We start from the raw sequence: 15,119 nt of genomic DNA on the forward strand, positions 1-15,119 counted from the left end.
AAGGAAAGAGCAGTGGATGCTGTTTACCTTGACTTTAGGGAGGCATTTGACATTGTCTCCCACAACATCTTTGTAGTCACAGAGGTAAAATATGGAGCGGGGCATAGGGTGTGTTGGGTAGTTGGCTGGGCTCTTGGGTACAATAGATGGTGATCAGCAGTACAAGGTCCACCAAAAAGGTGGCTGGTGCCAGTGCACTCTCAGCAAGTTCTTGTAATACCTATTTGAAGGGTGGTGGTGGTGTCATAGAATCTGGAATATCAAGCCTTCTATTCAAAGGGGCCTTTCCTTTTTTACCATTGTTTTCTTTCTTATACCAAGAACTTTTTTACACAAAAGCTATAAAAAAAAAAAAAAAAAAAAAAAAAAAAAAAACAGGAAGACTAAAGAAACTCTCAAAAGCTAGGGCATTACAGAATGAAAATTGACCAAGAAGCTTTCATGTGGTCTTCTTACACACCAGTAAGAGTATAACACAGACTTTAATTTTAGGGACAGACGCAAAGCCTACATTCCTCATTTACTGAGTCCTGGACTTCAGACTTCTGGAATCTGATATGATCCTGAACATGGTGAAGTTAACTGTGAAACATAATTGTAGTTTGAATGTATGATGGTAGGTATTCTCAAAATATCCAGCTTCGGGTGTCTCACACTGGGTATTCTGAATTCGTAGATATGTAAGATAAATTTTCTTTTGGCCAATTTGTTTCATTTTCCCATTTGTATAACAGAGCTAATACCTTCTTCCCCAAATGCCCATCCCAAATACTGTAAAGAAAAGTAACCCAGAAAAGCACATGAAAATAATTTATTTCTGTGTTGAGTTATGGGATTAGTACAGGTATTTGGAGCACATGATAAGATCCAGTGTTCATCATGAAACGTTAAATAATACCCAACTTCACTGAGCATGATCCCCATTTATCCATTAGAGAGATTGCCCTGGGTGATTGAAAATGGTGAAATTAAAGACTGTAAACAAGATCTACTAAGGAATGTAAGCCTGTAAGTCCCAAACAGATGATCCTGAAAACTACCCGTGCAGTTCCAGCACAGGCACCTTGTAATTTTACTTTGCTTCCCTACGTAATGTTCCCCTAGAGAAACAGCCCTGGGTATGCCCTAGTCTGGCAACAATCTGGAAGGAACTAAGCAGCTGAACATTTATTTAATGCTTATGCATAGTTGGATGAACAAGAGGCTTTCTACAGCAGAGGTTCTTGGAACCATGTAACAACCATCACAAGCCTAGGCTCTCTACAAAATACAATTCAGGCTTTCTCTCAAAAAGTGATGGTATTGATGCCCATCTTTCATATGACACGTTGCAGCAATAGCTTGAATTAGAAGAATGAAGAAAGTTCTCAGCCCAGAAAAACCTGAGGGCTTGTGGTTTTATTGTTACATTGAAAATAAGGATGTGATTCTCAATCTCCAGAGGCTGGAAAGTCCTGTCTCCTATATCATATGTGAATACTTTGACTTCTGAACTACCAGTTGAAGAAAACTACTGTATCTAGCTTTGCTATACGGCCAGCAGGCAGAGGCTGCAAGCAAGAGTGTAAAGAATGTCTCGTTTGAGGGGCCTGGTATGGCTCAACATGATCAAAGCTCCTGTACTAACTGCTCTGCAGTCTGAAGACTGAGTTGCTTACAGGCCTAACAAACAAACAAACAAAAAAACAGACCTTTGGGGTACAACTACGTTAGCCACACGGCACCATGAGGGCATGGGAGAACTTGCTTTAAATGAGCAAGAATGAGAAGAGCACAGTCATGTAGTTCAGCAATCTGCTCCTGCCAGTTAGCCCTCTGGGTAGCTGAAGAGGACACCTGCCGCCGCAGTACGCAACCAGCCGCACCCCAAGGCCCAGCGAGTAGTTCCACTTCGCAGCGCCTTGTTCCACCTCAGTTTGTTAGCCTCCGTGCCTCAGCTTGGCTACCTGTACATAGCACTAACTTTGTCTAGATAGATTCTTCACCACCAACGGAAATCTCAGGTTTTGTAGAAGGTTTTACAAGCCCTAAGTGTGGGCCTCAGCAAAGCTGGCCATTGAGGGAACCTTGAGCCACCTCACAGCTTATGGGTGCTTTGCGGTGACCCCATGTTCCTTGTTTCCCCTCTACCAGCCAGGTCTAGATCCATGACAATGCTGTTTCCAAATGTGTAACCCTGGAGAATTTTGTCCTGGGGGAAAAAACAGTCACTTCTCCCTTAACCTCACTGCTTTGCCCTATTAATGAGGTAACATATAGTCTAAATGAATCAATTTAAAAAACATATAAAACAGCTTTTTATTTTCCAGGTAAAACAACAACTAGAACACTTGTTATGAAGAAAGAAAAAATCCTGTCTGTGTCACATAGACAATGCAGGTTTGGAGCACTGCATTTTCTGGGGCTTTTTTTTCAGTATAGTGAATCTTGAAGACATCTTGTCTACCTTGAGGTAATGAAATTAAGAAAAATAAAACAAAAATAGCAAGATTTAAAAAAAAAAATAAATCTCTTTCTAATACATTTTTGGAACCAGGGGCACTTTAGCCTCTTTCTTCTTATCATTCCGTAAGTATTTTCTAATTTCTGTTCTCCAACTTAATTTTTGTCCTTTCAGTTTAATCACAAAATACTTTTCTACTGTTTAAAATGACAAAATGTCAAAAAAAAAGGGGGGAGGGGGGGGGGAGAGAGAGAAAAAGAAAAAAATCCAACAGTGATCTCCCAATACAAACCAAAACAATGCTTCCACTGCTGCAACTCAGTCAGTGGTAGTTTACAGAAAGGTTTCCTCAAAAATTCCATAGTTCTGACATGGAATAAATGTCTCCCTTTACTACTTTCCAGTGGAGAAATTACTTGCTGGTTTACACAAACCTAAGCTACTGGTGCTTTCTTGGTTAAACTGTTATTATTTTAAACAGAATTCATAACTAAATAAGCAAAATACCCTGGGACCCACAGTGTCTCTATGAAAAAATTAAATCAACAATGCACATGCATTTATTAGTTAGGCCTTCGACTCAAGTTATAGTTGTTCCTTTTCAGTGATCTTACTTTTACCAGACCCAAAATGTGTCTCTGGTGTATTTTTATGGTCCCTCCACTGCCTTAGGAAGCTTTTGTATTATTGTGTATCATTATTTTGTTCCTGTGAGTCCTTAGAACAAAAGCCTATGAATAATATTAGGAAGTTGTCTTCCTTCTTGTTGAGAGAAATATGTGGTTTTTTTTCCACATGTAAGCACTCACTGAGTTTCACACAATCATGCCATCCGTACATGTCTGCAGTGATTCCAACTGAAACTACAAATAACTCAGAATTCCCCAAAAGTTCTAATAACAGCAGTGATTAAAATCTCTACTAATGACTTTTAGAGATACACTTGCAATATCTAATATTTGAATCAGCTGGTAAGATAAAATTACAGAAAGTCTTTGATTAACATAGTCCCAACTAAATTCCCCAAACCTTAATTACCATGGAAACTACTTATCCTTAAGGCTCTATGGATAGCTGAAATATTTTCTCTTGACAAAAATGGGAGTAAGGCCAAAAAAATATGGGACTGTACGTAATGAGGCCTTTGATCTTTCATTTACTTCTGTGTTAATTAGATATAACCTCAATGAAGCAAATCAAGTTACACAGTTTAATTAGTTTACAGGACAGGAGAAGCAGATTTGAGATGTTGTCTAGTTCTTCTTTTTTTCTAGGTCTTCTTCCATTAGCCTCATGAATTTATGTTAACACATTTAAGTTTTCTAGTAAAAGAAACCCAGTAGTGCAAAATATTATTTGTAAATAAAATTAGTGGACATATTCCAAGTTTTGAGACAATTCTGGAAACAAGTCTGGAGACAATTAGAGGACTAATCTGTTCCACTGAGGTGCTGAGTTTAAGCTGGAAAATTAGGTCAGGAACAGAAATCCTCATTTCCAGTTTTATATATATTAAATCTCTAATTAGTTGTAGGGGTTCTCGTTCCAAGAAAACGTTTTAAGAGCTTTTAATGGACTAAAAGTAATTTGCAGTAAAGTTATGATAAAAAACCCTGGCACGTTATGCAGGTAAGTTATGGATACCCCTTCATTTTATGTTGTTGGATAGGGCTTTGGGCAACCTGACCTCAGGAAAGAAGCCCCTGCACATATCAGGGGGTTGCAGTACGTGATCTCTTAAGGATCCTGCCAACCCAAGCCATTCTGTGATTCTATGACAAAACCCCATAGCAGCTTTCAAGCAGATGCTCACCATGAGTTAATTTATTTGTGCTCTGTGACCAAACGCCTAGAACGTGTGCATGCGGGAGAGCACCACAGGCTCCGGATATAATATATATAATGTATGTAAACCCGCCAGCGCATCGTGTTTGTTGAGGGCTTCCCATCTCCATGTTGTTAAGCCTGATTATAAGGTGCGCTGTGGTGCTAATTTGTATTAAACACCTCTCATCTTATCGCAGGGTCTCTTCCCTGCCGAGCACTGAGCTGGGCTGTTGTGCAGGTACCCCAAGTGAAACAACAACAGGCCATGCCCCTGCCGGCCAGCCCGCGCCCACTGCCCGCCGCTGGCCCCTGCGAGCAGCCCCTGGGGGCGCAGCGACACCGCAAGCCCCCGCCCCGCCGCGCACGCGCCCCCCGCTCCCCGCCCGCCGGGAGTCCGCGCAAGCGCACAGCGCGGGGCCCCGGCAGCGAGGCAAGATGGCGGCCGGCGGGCAGGCGCCGGGTGGCGGTAACATGGCGGTCGGCGGGGCAGGCCCCGAGCGCGGTGCAGAGCCGCCGGCCCCGGAGCGAGTCCTCTTCCCGCCGACGTTCAGCGTGTCCGAGATCAAGAACAAGCAGCGGCGGCACTTCATGTTCGTCCGCTGGAAGCAGCAGCAGAGGAAGGTGGGGCAGGCGGGCGGGCGGGCGGGCGGGCAGGCTTGGGCCGTGCTAACGCCGCTGTGCCCCCGCAGGAGAAGCTGGCCCTCAGGAAGAAGCGGAGGAAGGAGCGAGAAGCCCTCGGAGACAAGGTGAGGGCTGCGGTGAGCGGCTGGGGGAGCGAGCAGGGGCGCTGCCCGGCTGTTCCCCGACCCGTCCAAGCCTCTCGGCGCGGGTTCTCAGGCGTAGTGTAGGTATAGCTGGGAGTTACGCTCTCATAAGCAGTACTCTTATAAACCGTAGCTAGGAGTTACACTCTCATAAGCAATATCCTTATAAACCAGAGCAACCGATCTGCCCAGCCCCTGCCCAGACCAGTTGTCTGCTTTTTTCAGCTTTGGACAAGGGTTTGGCATCTCTTCCTAAATTACTTCTCAAGCATAATGAGTTCAAATAAGTTGTGAGGTCCTGTATTATCATAATTTTACAATAGTAAATGGGGCAAACAATGTATCCTGTTTATTATTAAACTGTAGGTGTCAAGGATATAATGTATTGCTGTTGGAAGTGGATTTTTTTTTTCTTCCACAGTACAAAAGATAGACAAATCTCTCACATCTTGTTTTATTTTGTTTGCTTTGGAATTGTGTTTCATCTATTACAGTGGAATTAAGCAGTGTTGCTGTTCTAGTGATGCTTTTCATCTGTGTGATGCTCTCCCTCCATGTGATGCTTTCAGGCATTCCAATACTTAGGAGTATTTTTAATCAAATGATGTTGCTAGTGATGCCTATTGATGTTGTAACTTCTTTTTTTAAAAGTTGGCACAAAATAAAAAATATTTGTAATTCCATGTAAAAAGCAATCCCATGGTAGCGTGGTTTATGCATAGCACTTTAAAGCTACGTGAATGTGTTACATTAATAAACCTACATTTATTTTAGGCACCTCCAAAAGCCGTTCCGAAGACTATTGAAAATCAGAGAGTTTATGATGAGACAACTGTAGATCCCAATGATGAAGAGGTAACTGCTTGATTTTTGCATATGCTATTAACGTTTTTTTTTCCAAAGAAGCAACTTAAAATGCATTGATAAAATTGATTATTCTTTATTCTCCTACGAAGGTGTTAATGGATTACTTTTCATGTGATGGGTTCACTAAGAGGTGATGTCCTTCTTTCATTGTCTCCATTAGATAATCGCCTTTTGCATTACTGCTATTGATAGCAAAACCTGACAACTTCTGTTACACTAGACTCTTCTAAATGTAAAAACCACATCTTGCAATGATTAGTTACATGATAATCTTGTTGAATTGGGATTTTTCCTATTAAATTCAGTTTCATCAAAAGTCAGATTGAACAATTGTTCTTCAGTTATTTCATATATGATAGATTTACAAGACTTCTATTCTTGCAGGTTGCATTTGATGAAGCGACTGATGAATTTGCACCATACTTCAACAGACAGACAGTTCCTAAGATTCTTATTACAACGTCAGACAGACCTCGTGGGGTTTGTATGCTTTACTTGGGGTGTTCTGGGCAATTAATTGGTTATATGATACCAAGTTATAAATACTGTGATTGGTCAATGACATTTTTGGTATAGAAATCACTTTTAAAAACTTTTTGTAGGTTCTGTGAATAGACAAAGAAAACTTGATGGCCAGGAGATACTTTAATGTTAGATTCTTTTTGGTCACCAGTGCCGTGCTTTTGGTTCTAGCACTGTTCAAGATGGGTGTAATTTAACTGGGAAGATTGAGTTTTTTGTCTCCTGACTATGGTATGATGTATAAGCCCGTGATAACTCCATACAATCTTATATAGAAAAAACACCAAACTGAAAACTATAGCTTCCATGCATTTGTTTTTTCTGTTTAATTTAGTGATTCTCAAGAGCCTTTGTGTGTATGCAGTCTATTGGTTTCTTTAGCACTGATCGTTTCCTTCATTAAAAAAACCCTTGTGTTTATGTTTTTGTATGCAGATGATGATGATGTACATTAGGTTCATCTCCTAATTAGGGAGATTTCTGACACCTGTGAAAACTTGTAGAAGAAGTGGTTTTAAAAACTGGAAGCAGTACGCCTCAAGCAGTTTCTAGAGAAACTTGAGCATAACCCATAGGGGTTATGCTTTCATAATTCTCCTGTTTTACTGTGATTGAGAAGAAAATAGTACATTCCAAAAAAAATCAGTCCCTCATGTTCTGTAGTCTTGACTACAAATAAATTTTCCAGTGACTCAAAGAATTAACTTGGTAGCTTATCTTCAAATGGTTTATTATTTCTAATATCTCTATAAGCATCAAGGAGGGCAGTCAGAATAAAGAATCCTCCATCTCCCCTGGTATTTGAATTTGGCATTGTATTTACCGCATTGCAATTTAACTCATCTTTTACAGAGGACAGTGAGGTTCTGTGAACAGTTGTCTACGGTTATACCTAATTCGCATGTCTACTATCGAAGAGGATTAGCTTTGAAAAGGATTATTCCACAATGTATTGCGAGGGACTTCACAGATTTAATCGTCATTAATGAAGATCGTAAAATACCAAGTATCCTTTGTGTAAATACTAAGATATAGTAATAGCTCTAGGCCTGCTAGCAGAGAAACTTTCTAATTAGTGTGTGTCTAAGATCTACTTTTTTCTGGATTTTTCTTCACTGTGCAGTTTACAGGGTAACCACAGAGTTAAAAATCACTGTGTCAACTTGAGTATTTGATGGCTAATGGAACTTCAGATTATTAAAGTGCTTTTTGTTTTAGTTTGTAGTGTATGGATAAATGTTACTGTTGCAGTAAACTTAAAGAGTTTTTTAATAATCTTCCTTTTTGATCAGGAAATTTAGTTTTGCTGACTTGATAAATAATTACTGAGAAGGTAATAGAAGTTAACTCTGGTTAGCTTTTGAAACCGAACTTAATATCCATGTGTCAGAACCCTAGCTAACTAGTTAATGAACGTATTTTGGAGAACATAATGGAACCTTGTTAATGTGGCATAGATTATGGATACAGTACTATCGTGTCATGTTGCGTTTTACAGAATATGTTCCTCTGTTAACTACGTGTCAAATTTTACCAACTTTTTTTTCTTAACTCTATGAACAGACGGTCTTGTTTTAAGTCACTTGCCTGATGGTCCTACTGCTCATTTTAAAATGAGTAGCGTCCGCTTGCGTAAAGAAATAAAGGTGAGGCTCTAAAAAAATCAAATTATAGTCTGTGGTTTAAAAATAAATATGTTCAGTCTACTTGCACTGTCCAAACGGATTGCAATTTTTGCAAGGTTTAGCTGATCTTGAAAAATTGCTTTTTCATAAGCTAACAGGGGGCCAAAGAGCAGTATATTCTACTTCTGTAGGCAGCTTACTTCAAATTTCATAGTTATGTGCTGAACTTAGCTGTCTGCCAAGTATTTTTATAGTCATATCAATAAATAACCAGGGAAAGCATATACCCAGTGTAAATACAAGATAGGGTATATATAGAAGTAAGTGGTATGCAAGATTTCAATAGATGCAGTTCCTAGTCTTGAATAAAATGTAGTCTTTCTTATTCTTACAGCCTTGTCACCTCTTCTGAAGTAAGTATTGCTTACTTAATCCAAAATAACTTGCAGGAAAGTGTTTCTTTTTCCTCCTTTTTTGAATTAAGTACTTTTTAAATGTAATCTGTATTTATTAAGGACTGTCCCATATACTGCTAGTTGGTATGTACAGAGATTTTCAGCATGCTGTTATAGGTAGTCCGCTTACAGACTGATTCTTTGCTGTAGTGGGTGCAGTCAGGCAGGAGTGGAAGTTGGTGCAGGAGAGAGGAAATACAAAATTATTTATTTGTGCTTTTTCTTTAAATTTTTAGTGTTAAACCAGAGATCCTTATGTTACCACCTTCTGCTTTACTTACATACAAACTGTTTCAAGAAACAATTAGGAATGTTATCAGGTCCTGCTTGTCTTCACCCTGTTTTATTTCAAACTTTTATTTGATAATGTATTAAAATAGTTTTGCATATGATGTATTATTTGCATTCTAATCTATTACTGTCTTTCCAGCGAAAAGGGAAGCAGCCTACAGAACATGTACCTGAAGTCATCTTGAATAATTTTACAACACGACTTGGCCATTCTGTTGGTCGCATGTTTGCTTCTCTTTTCCCACATGATCCTCAGTTCATCGGAAGACAAGTAGCGACATTTCACAACCAGCGAGACTACATCTTTTTCAGATTCCACAGGTGACATTTGGCCCAAAACTCTTGAATGGGAGATAATGTTCTTATAACTCAGCACCTAATAATGCTTCTTTCTCTCAAGGTATATCTTCAAGAGTGAAAAGAAAGTGGGAATTCAAGAACTTGGGCCACGTTTTACATTAAAGTTGAGGTCCCTTCAAAAAGGAACCTTTGATTCCAAATTTGGAGAATATGAATGGGTTCATAAGGTATGTCTAAGTAATACTAGGCCTGCTTGGGAGGTGATGAATCTGACATTAACCAGAAATCTCAGCCTAAAGAAAAACAGTATACGTATAAATGAACTTCTCAAAACAGATTTAACATTGAGAGGTATTTTTGACAAATACGTGAAGTAGAAGCATTCTGCTATATAGCAAGGATGGTAAGTGCCAATATGCCAAGACAACTTACTTGCAGTATGTAAGTTCTTTAAAATATACAAACAAAAGTGAAAAATGTTCCTCTGGTGTAAGTTATTACTGGAAGCCTAATAAGCTTGATTAAAGGCATTTTTTGTGCAAGGTCAGTGCAAGAATTTTTATCTAAAAACAATTAAGCAGTTTGTATGAACATTAATTCTTATATTCTGTTTGGTATTAATGCTGACTTTTCAAAATCTTCAAGTAAAGTGGAAGTATTATCTAAAGATAAATGGCTTTTCCAGTCATTTTACCTATCAACTGCAATTGCATGGTAAAAACTTAGAAGAAAGTGAGTATTCAAGCTTTATCAGAAGGAAAATTCCAGTATTTCTGCTGTAGTCCATGATATGTATAATCTTTGTTTTAAAGACACTGAGTCTACTGTGTGTAAAGATTCCTCTAAGCAACTGATCTCCAATTTCTCTCCCTTACTAGTCCTGAAAGGCTGAGTATAGAGACTCACCTACTCTGTGATGCATTTCACTGCCTACTCTAGTCTAAATTGGAGTGGTCATCTTTGTATATCATTGCTTGAATTTGTTGAGTAATATTTTTTCTTTTAAATTTCAGCGTCGAGAAATGGACACAAGTAGAAGAAAATTTCACTTATAACAGACAGCTACCTGCCAGTTGTTGATGACCAGAAATGTGTCTTTGAACTACGGATAATCTCAAACTCAAAACTAGTAATGATAATGAACAGTATCTGGCTACGGAAGGACAAACTGTAAACATTAAAACTTTCTACAGGACCAGTTCAAGTAGGACAGCATATTTTTTTCCTCCTATGGTTGCAACTAAATCAGATGTGACAAAAAGCCTCTTTTTCCAATTTAGCAGGAAGATCTATGGTAATCAGTAGCCTGTAATTTTGCTATCACTGAAACTTTGTCATGACTGCTGCTGTGCTGTGGAATTAAATTATACTTTACTGTGCTGAAGACAAAGTATTTTGTGAAAAAAATATTATCAGAATAAACTATTTTTCACTTACACAGTTTTTTTTTTTTCCCATTAAGCAGCTAAACTGAGCTGTTGCACATCTTACTAAGGTAAGAGAGAAATATTTTGAGATGCTAACTTACAGTATGCTGTTCTTTTACAGTGCAGTGTTAGTTCTCAAAAAATGGTCTCCTGCATAGAGAACATTGAGAAAGATGTATGCAATGTGGGAAGTCTTAACAGTATTTAATTCTTCAACATCTTGCATAAAATAACTACATTGCTTAAATGGGGGGGGAGTGAGGGGCTTGACTACTATGTGTATCACTCTTCTAAATACTGTGATACTTAGAAGAAATGCATACTCAGAACAATCCATCTAAGAAATTCTGATGGGAAAGAATTCATAAAGCCAGCGTTGAGCAGGTGAGATTTCCGAACAGGGTTTTTCTCAGTAAAATCTTAATGTTTTTTTTCAGCCTTGATAGCTGTATTTGAGTTCACTACCTGCAGAGTGAACTTACTGTTCTGCCTTAAGTTTGCACATTCACTGGCAGCTTAAAAGCTCCGTTTTCTTTGAATTATTTTCTTTCCAATATGTAGCTATAGCAAGTGCTTTTTAGTATTAACCTAAAGAGCCTAAAGTAAGCTATCTGCTCAATAGAATTGCTCTTTAAAGAAAATCTTGGTTTTATTACTCTTCGCCTTTATTTAATGTGTATGCTGTATAGCTAATTATTTTTTTCCTGTTCTATTTCTATCATGCTTCTAAGAAGCCTCATTGTTTTATAAGAATATCAACCCAAGGCAAACTTGCAGCAGCACAGAATATTTAGACTGACATGCTCTCTAGCTGCTGCACAGTGATGTAGTAACTGGTGAGGTATCAATTTATCTAGAAGTGAATCAATTTCTTACAGTAATGGCAATGCCAAACACTTTCATTTTTTGTCAAAACATTTTTATTTTTTGCTTGGTATATAAAACTGATTCCCACATGAAACAGAAATATTGTAACTAGCATACAGTTCATTCGGAGAGGTAGATGGTAAGAGGTTTGATAACAGTAGCAATTTTACAGTTAGATTTGGCACATTAAAGCTAAGCTTTTGTATGGACTTCAAACCAGGCCACTCCTTGAGGCACTGCCCCTACAGACATCAGCAGCTAGGTAAAGATGCTAAAAGATCTGAAAAACAAAACCAAAATGAGGTAGTTAGAGATGTATGAAGCCTAAATGAAGCAAATGTCTAAGAACATGTACCTTTAAAGTATGTCATAAGCAGCTAGGTAGAAAAAAAAATCTAAAGCTATTTCACAGAACTTTAAATTACAAAATAAGCTTTTAAAAAAATACAGCTAGCCCCAGGGGTACAAGAAGATAAAGCTATTACAAAGGAACTGAACTGTAGTGTCTCCTGGAAGCTAAATCTTCAGTAAGGCAAAATAAGTTGTTCCCTGTCACTTGATGCCTACAGAAATATTGAGCATCTACTTCACCATTGAAAAGCAGGGGGAGTCTGGGTAACTAACAAATTACACTTCCTCTTGGTTCATCTTGTAAACACAAGGATTACAACTAAGAAATTACCTACTTTGAGGAAGTGCTTAAACAGTGAAGGAATAAAAATTTCCACGTAGGTAGCGTAACTAAAATTGCTGTTCTAATAACTTTTGGCTCGTAACATCAGCAGAAACAATTGTTCCATTGCAGTATCTGAAAACAAGGGCTATAATTAAGAAAAAAATATTAAATCTGTTCTGCCCATTGTGTGCACGTGAAAACGAAGTTATTTCCTGACATCCATACTAGGTGGCAAAACTCTGGGGGAACGGTATGCGGCACTGATTCAACCCTAGCTTATTTGGCTTTTTATAGGACAGCAGTCCATAATGCTTGTAATGATTTTGTCTTTCTTGAATTACTGCTTAAAGCTGAAGCGACAATACTGGAGGCACAACTCAGTCCTGGAATACTATCTAAGAACAGTTTATAAAATGCATGATAGAAACAACTTCAAAAGCTACATGAACTCTAGAACACATTTCAGTGACACTGCTGTAAATCATTCAAGACAATGGAAGGAATGTGTAATGAATTTTTTTTTAAATCATTAAGTATAAACCTCAATATTATTATTACTCTGCTAGCTTTACTAGCATGAGCCACCTTGTTTGTACACAGACTATTTGGAAGCTTTTTATAGTCTGCTTGAGAGTAGTGAATAGCTGCCAAACAAGAAAGAAAGACTAACAACTTAATCAGATTGTGATCGCCTTTCTTCGAAGCTGCCTACATAACACAGCCTAACAAACTACAGTTCTTCGGGTGATGTAGGTCCACAGCAAAAACAGAATTCTTAAACCTTAAGATTCATAATCCTTAGAAATCTCATGAGCTGTGGTCAACTGCATATCAAGTGATCTGAAAATAACATTTACTGTCACACCCTGGTAGATGGAAGTTGCAATAGGAAAGAGGGACATGATGATTTCCATGCATTTCCTATGTGTAACATATCAAATCATTGTGACTCAGAGTCTCAGTAAGACATATGTGGAGCAAAATCTAATCTCTATAAACTTTAGTCTAAAATCTAATCAGATTTTTCAAACAATGACAGAGTAGTCATTTTCACAATGATAGCAGCAATGTTAGTGAACCTGTAAAAGTTTAGGAATGAAAATCCAAATGTGTATTCAACCGTTTCTAGTTATTTAAACTGCTGTTCTTGTTTTAGTCACGTATGAGTCATTTGAGAAGCATATGGGCAGTGATCAAGTTTTTGGACCCAATGCTTCTTGGTTTAGATGTCAGGGCATGTTCTAGAGGGGATAGGGACCCTTTGAGACAATCACTAACCCATCTTTGAAAGAGCTGTCTGAGAGTTTAAAAACTAAGTCCTAAGAACTAAAGTCTGCTTTACCTACTACAATCAGCGTTCACCACATACTTCTTCAGGAAAGTAATCCCATGTGAGAAGAAGGAAATAACACCCTTAACACAGAAGGAAGTTGCAGCAGAACTACTTTACAGTCAGGTCAGACCATATAGCAGCTCTATAGTAGCTAGCCCCCACTCCTTCTGCTGCAGCAACAGAAACTGGTCGAAGCTCCGCAACACTTAAGTACTACTCTCAATACCTGTGAACAGCATATGTCTAGTATAGAGCTATCTCCCACAATATGGGAAGAGAGACCCAAAATTGGGATCTAGACCAATACCAGCTGCAGAAGTCAGATGACTTCTGAATACTTTTAACAAAGGCAGTCTCTCTTAAAGCCAGCTATTTTTAATGACAGAACAAAGTTTATTGCTCATAATTCAAGAACTTACCACTGAAAGATACTAAAGTAGTCCACATAATTACAAAAATGAACAAACTTTCTGGGGTCTGAATGGATTTGTACTTGATGACACTCCTGTCAGTAGGGGATCATGTTGTGCATTCTGCAGGCAGAACTGCTTCAAGTCCGCTGCGGCCTGAGAAACCTAGTCATAATAAAAGCAGGCATTAATTAGGATTCACTGAACATCCTCTTTACAGAGGATGTAACTGCATCAAAAATACAGTGCTGTTAAATGATTTGGCAATACCGCTTAAGTAGGTGTTTTACAATAACTTCACTGTACTTTTTTGGTTTGTCAGTCACGAAGTTTTGTGGTATTATAGAAATAATTTGGAAAACTGATGTTATGCCTAAGTGTGAAGCCTGAAAGATGAGCTGTCTTGAAGATTGCTTTGTTAAATACACAAAGACCCTTATTCTAGTTTAAGTTGTTTTTAAATGGGGCCTGTAGTTTAAGACCCTCTACTGAATAAGCTGGCATTTTATCTTCCCTTGGAAGGCTATCCTCAGGCTGAGATAGCATACGTGTTTTATTTTTCATAGGCTGCACCTAACAACAGAAAAGCGCAAAAACTTCCTTGCTTTTCTTTGCTGTAACTCCGAACTTGGAAGAAGCAATTACAAACTCTCAACAGCAGCATCCCCGCTGCTACCCTGTGCGTGCGGTTTGCTCAGAGCTCCTCTGGCTCGGCACGGCCCGGTGGCGCCCCGAGAACGCCCAAGGCGCCGTACTCCGTTCGCCTGGCAGCGAAGCCTCCATTTCCCAGCCCAGCCGAGGCAACCTGTTGCAAACCCCAGCGGAGCAGCCCGCCCGGCCAGCGCGGAGCTGGGAGCAGCCCCTCCCCAGCAGCAGGCCGTGAAAGGGGCAGCGAGGCCCCTCCGCGGCACTCGAGGGGGGCAAGGGCAGCTGTAGGAAGCCACAGGGCCCGGCCCGAGCCCCGGGGCAGCGGAGCCCCCGGGCCGAAGCTCGGCCGCCGCCCAGGAGGGCCGGAGGGGAGCGGGCGGCCCCGGCCCCCGCCCTGCCCCGGGGACTGCGCCGCCGGCCCGGCCGCCCCCTCGGAGCGCGGCGGGGCGCGGTTCCCGGGCGGTAATGGCGGCGCGGCCCCGCGCCTCACCTTGACGCGCGTGACGCTGGCCTCCAGGCGCAGCTGCTGCACCACCTTCTTCATGGCCGCCACGTTGGAGGAGCCCGACATGGTGGCAGCGGCGGCGGCACACCCAGCACCAACTTTCCGGCGCGTCCCAAACTCCTGCCCCGCAGCGCCTGCGCAACCGGGGCCGCCGGCAGC

At 40.0% G+C, this 15,119-nt stretch overlaps 2 protein-coding genes across 2 annotated transcripts; one reads left to right on the forward strand and one right to left on the reverse strand.

Annotated features, from left to right (window-relative positions):
* The first annotated feature begins 4,663 nt into the window (after positions 1-4,663).
* Positions 4,664-10,530, forward strand: RPF1 (ribosome production factor 1 homolog). The gene is made up of 9 exons (XM_068689673.1): positions 4,664-4,891; positions 4,960-5,016; positions 5,809-5,889; positions 6,286-6,381; positions 7,276-7,429; positions 7,987-8,069; positions 8,934-9,115; positions 9,195-9,321; positions 10,108-10,530. Exons 1-9 carry the CDS (start codon positions 4,706-4,708, stop codon positions 10,147-10,149), a joined length of 1,008 nt encoding a protein of 335 aa, XP_068545774.1. The 5' UTR covers positions 4,664-4,705; the 3' UTR covers positions 10,150-10,530.
* An 888-nt stretch (positions 10,531-11,418) lies between these two features.
* On the reverse strand, positions 11,419-15,104 carry GNG5 (G protein subunit gamma 5). Its single transcript, XM_068689675.1, has 3 exons — positions 14,946-15,104; positions 13,817-13,972; positions 11,419-11,668 (listed from the first exon to the last, which is right to left on the reverse strand). The coding sequence occupies exons 1-2, from the start codon at positions 15,024-15,026 to the stop codon at positions 13,847-13,849; spliced, it is 207 nt and encodes a 68-aa protein (XP_068545776.1). The 5' UTR covers positions 15,027-15,104; the 3' UTR covers positions 11,419-11,668; positions 13,817-13,846.
* Between the last annotated feature and the right edge of the window lie 15 nt (positions 15,105-15,119).

The sequence above is a fragment of the Anas acuta genome, chromosome 8, assembly GCF_963932015.1.
Source record: "Anas acuta chromosome 8, bAnaAcu1.1, whole genome shotgun sequence".
In the NCBI taxonomy this organism is placed as follows: domain Eukaryota; kingdom Metazoa; phylum Chordata; class Aves; order Anseriformes; family Anatidae; genus Anas; species Anas acuta.

Coding starts and splice junctions, on each gene's coding strand:
- RPF1 (XM_068689673.1), top strand. CDS start 4,706: ATGGCGGCCGGCGGGCAGGCGCCGGGTGGCGGTAACATGGCGGTCGGC. Junction 4,892..4,959: donor GGAAGCAGCAGCAGAGGAAG/GTGGGGCAGGCG, acceptor GTGCCCCCGCAG/GAGAAGCTGGCCCTCAGGAA. Junction 9,116..9,194: donor ATCTTTTTCAGATTCCACAG/GTGACATTTGGC, acceptor CTTTCTCTCAAG/GTATATCTTCAAGAGTGAAA.
- GNG5 (XM_068689675.1), bottom strand. CDS start 15,026: ATGTCGGGCTCCTCCAACGTGGCGGCCATGAAGAAGGTGGTGCAGCAG. Junction 13,973..14,945: donor CCAGCGTCACGCGCGTCAAG/GTGAGGCGCGGG, acceptor TATTATGACTAG/GTTTCTCAGGCCGCAGCGGA.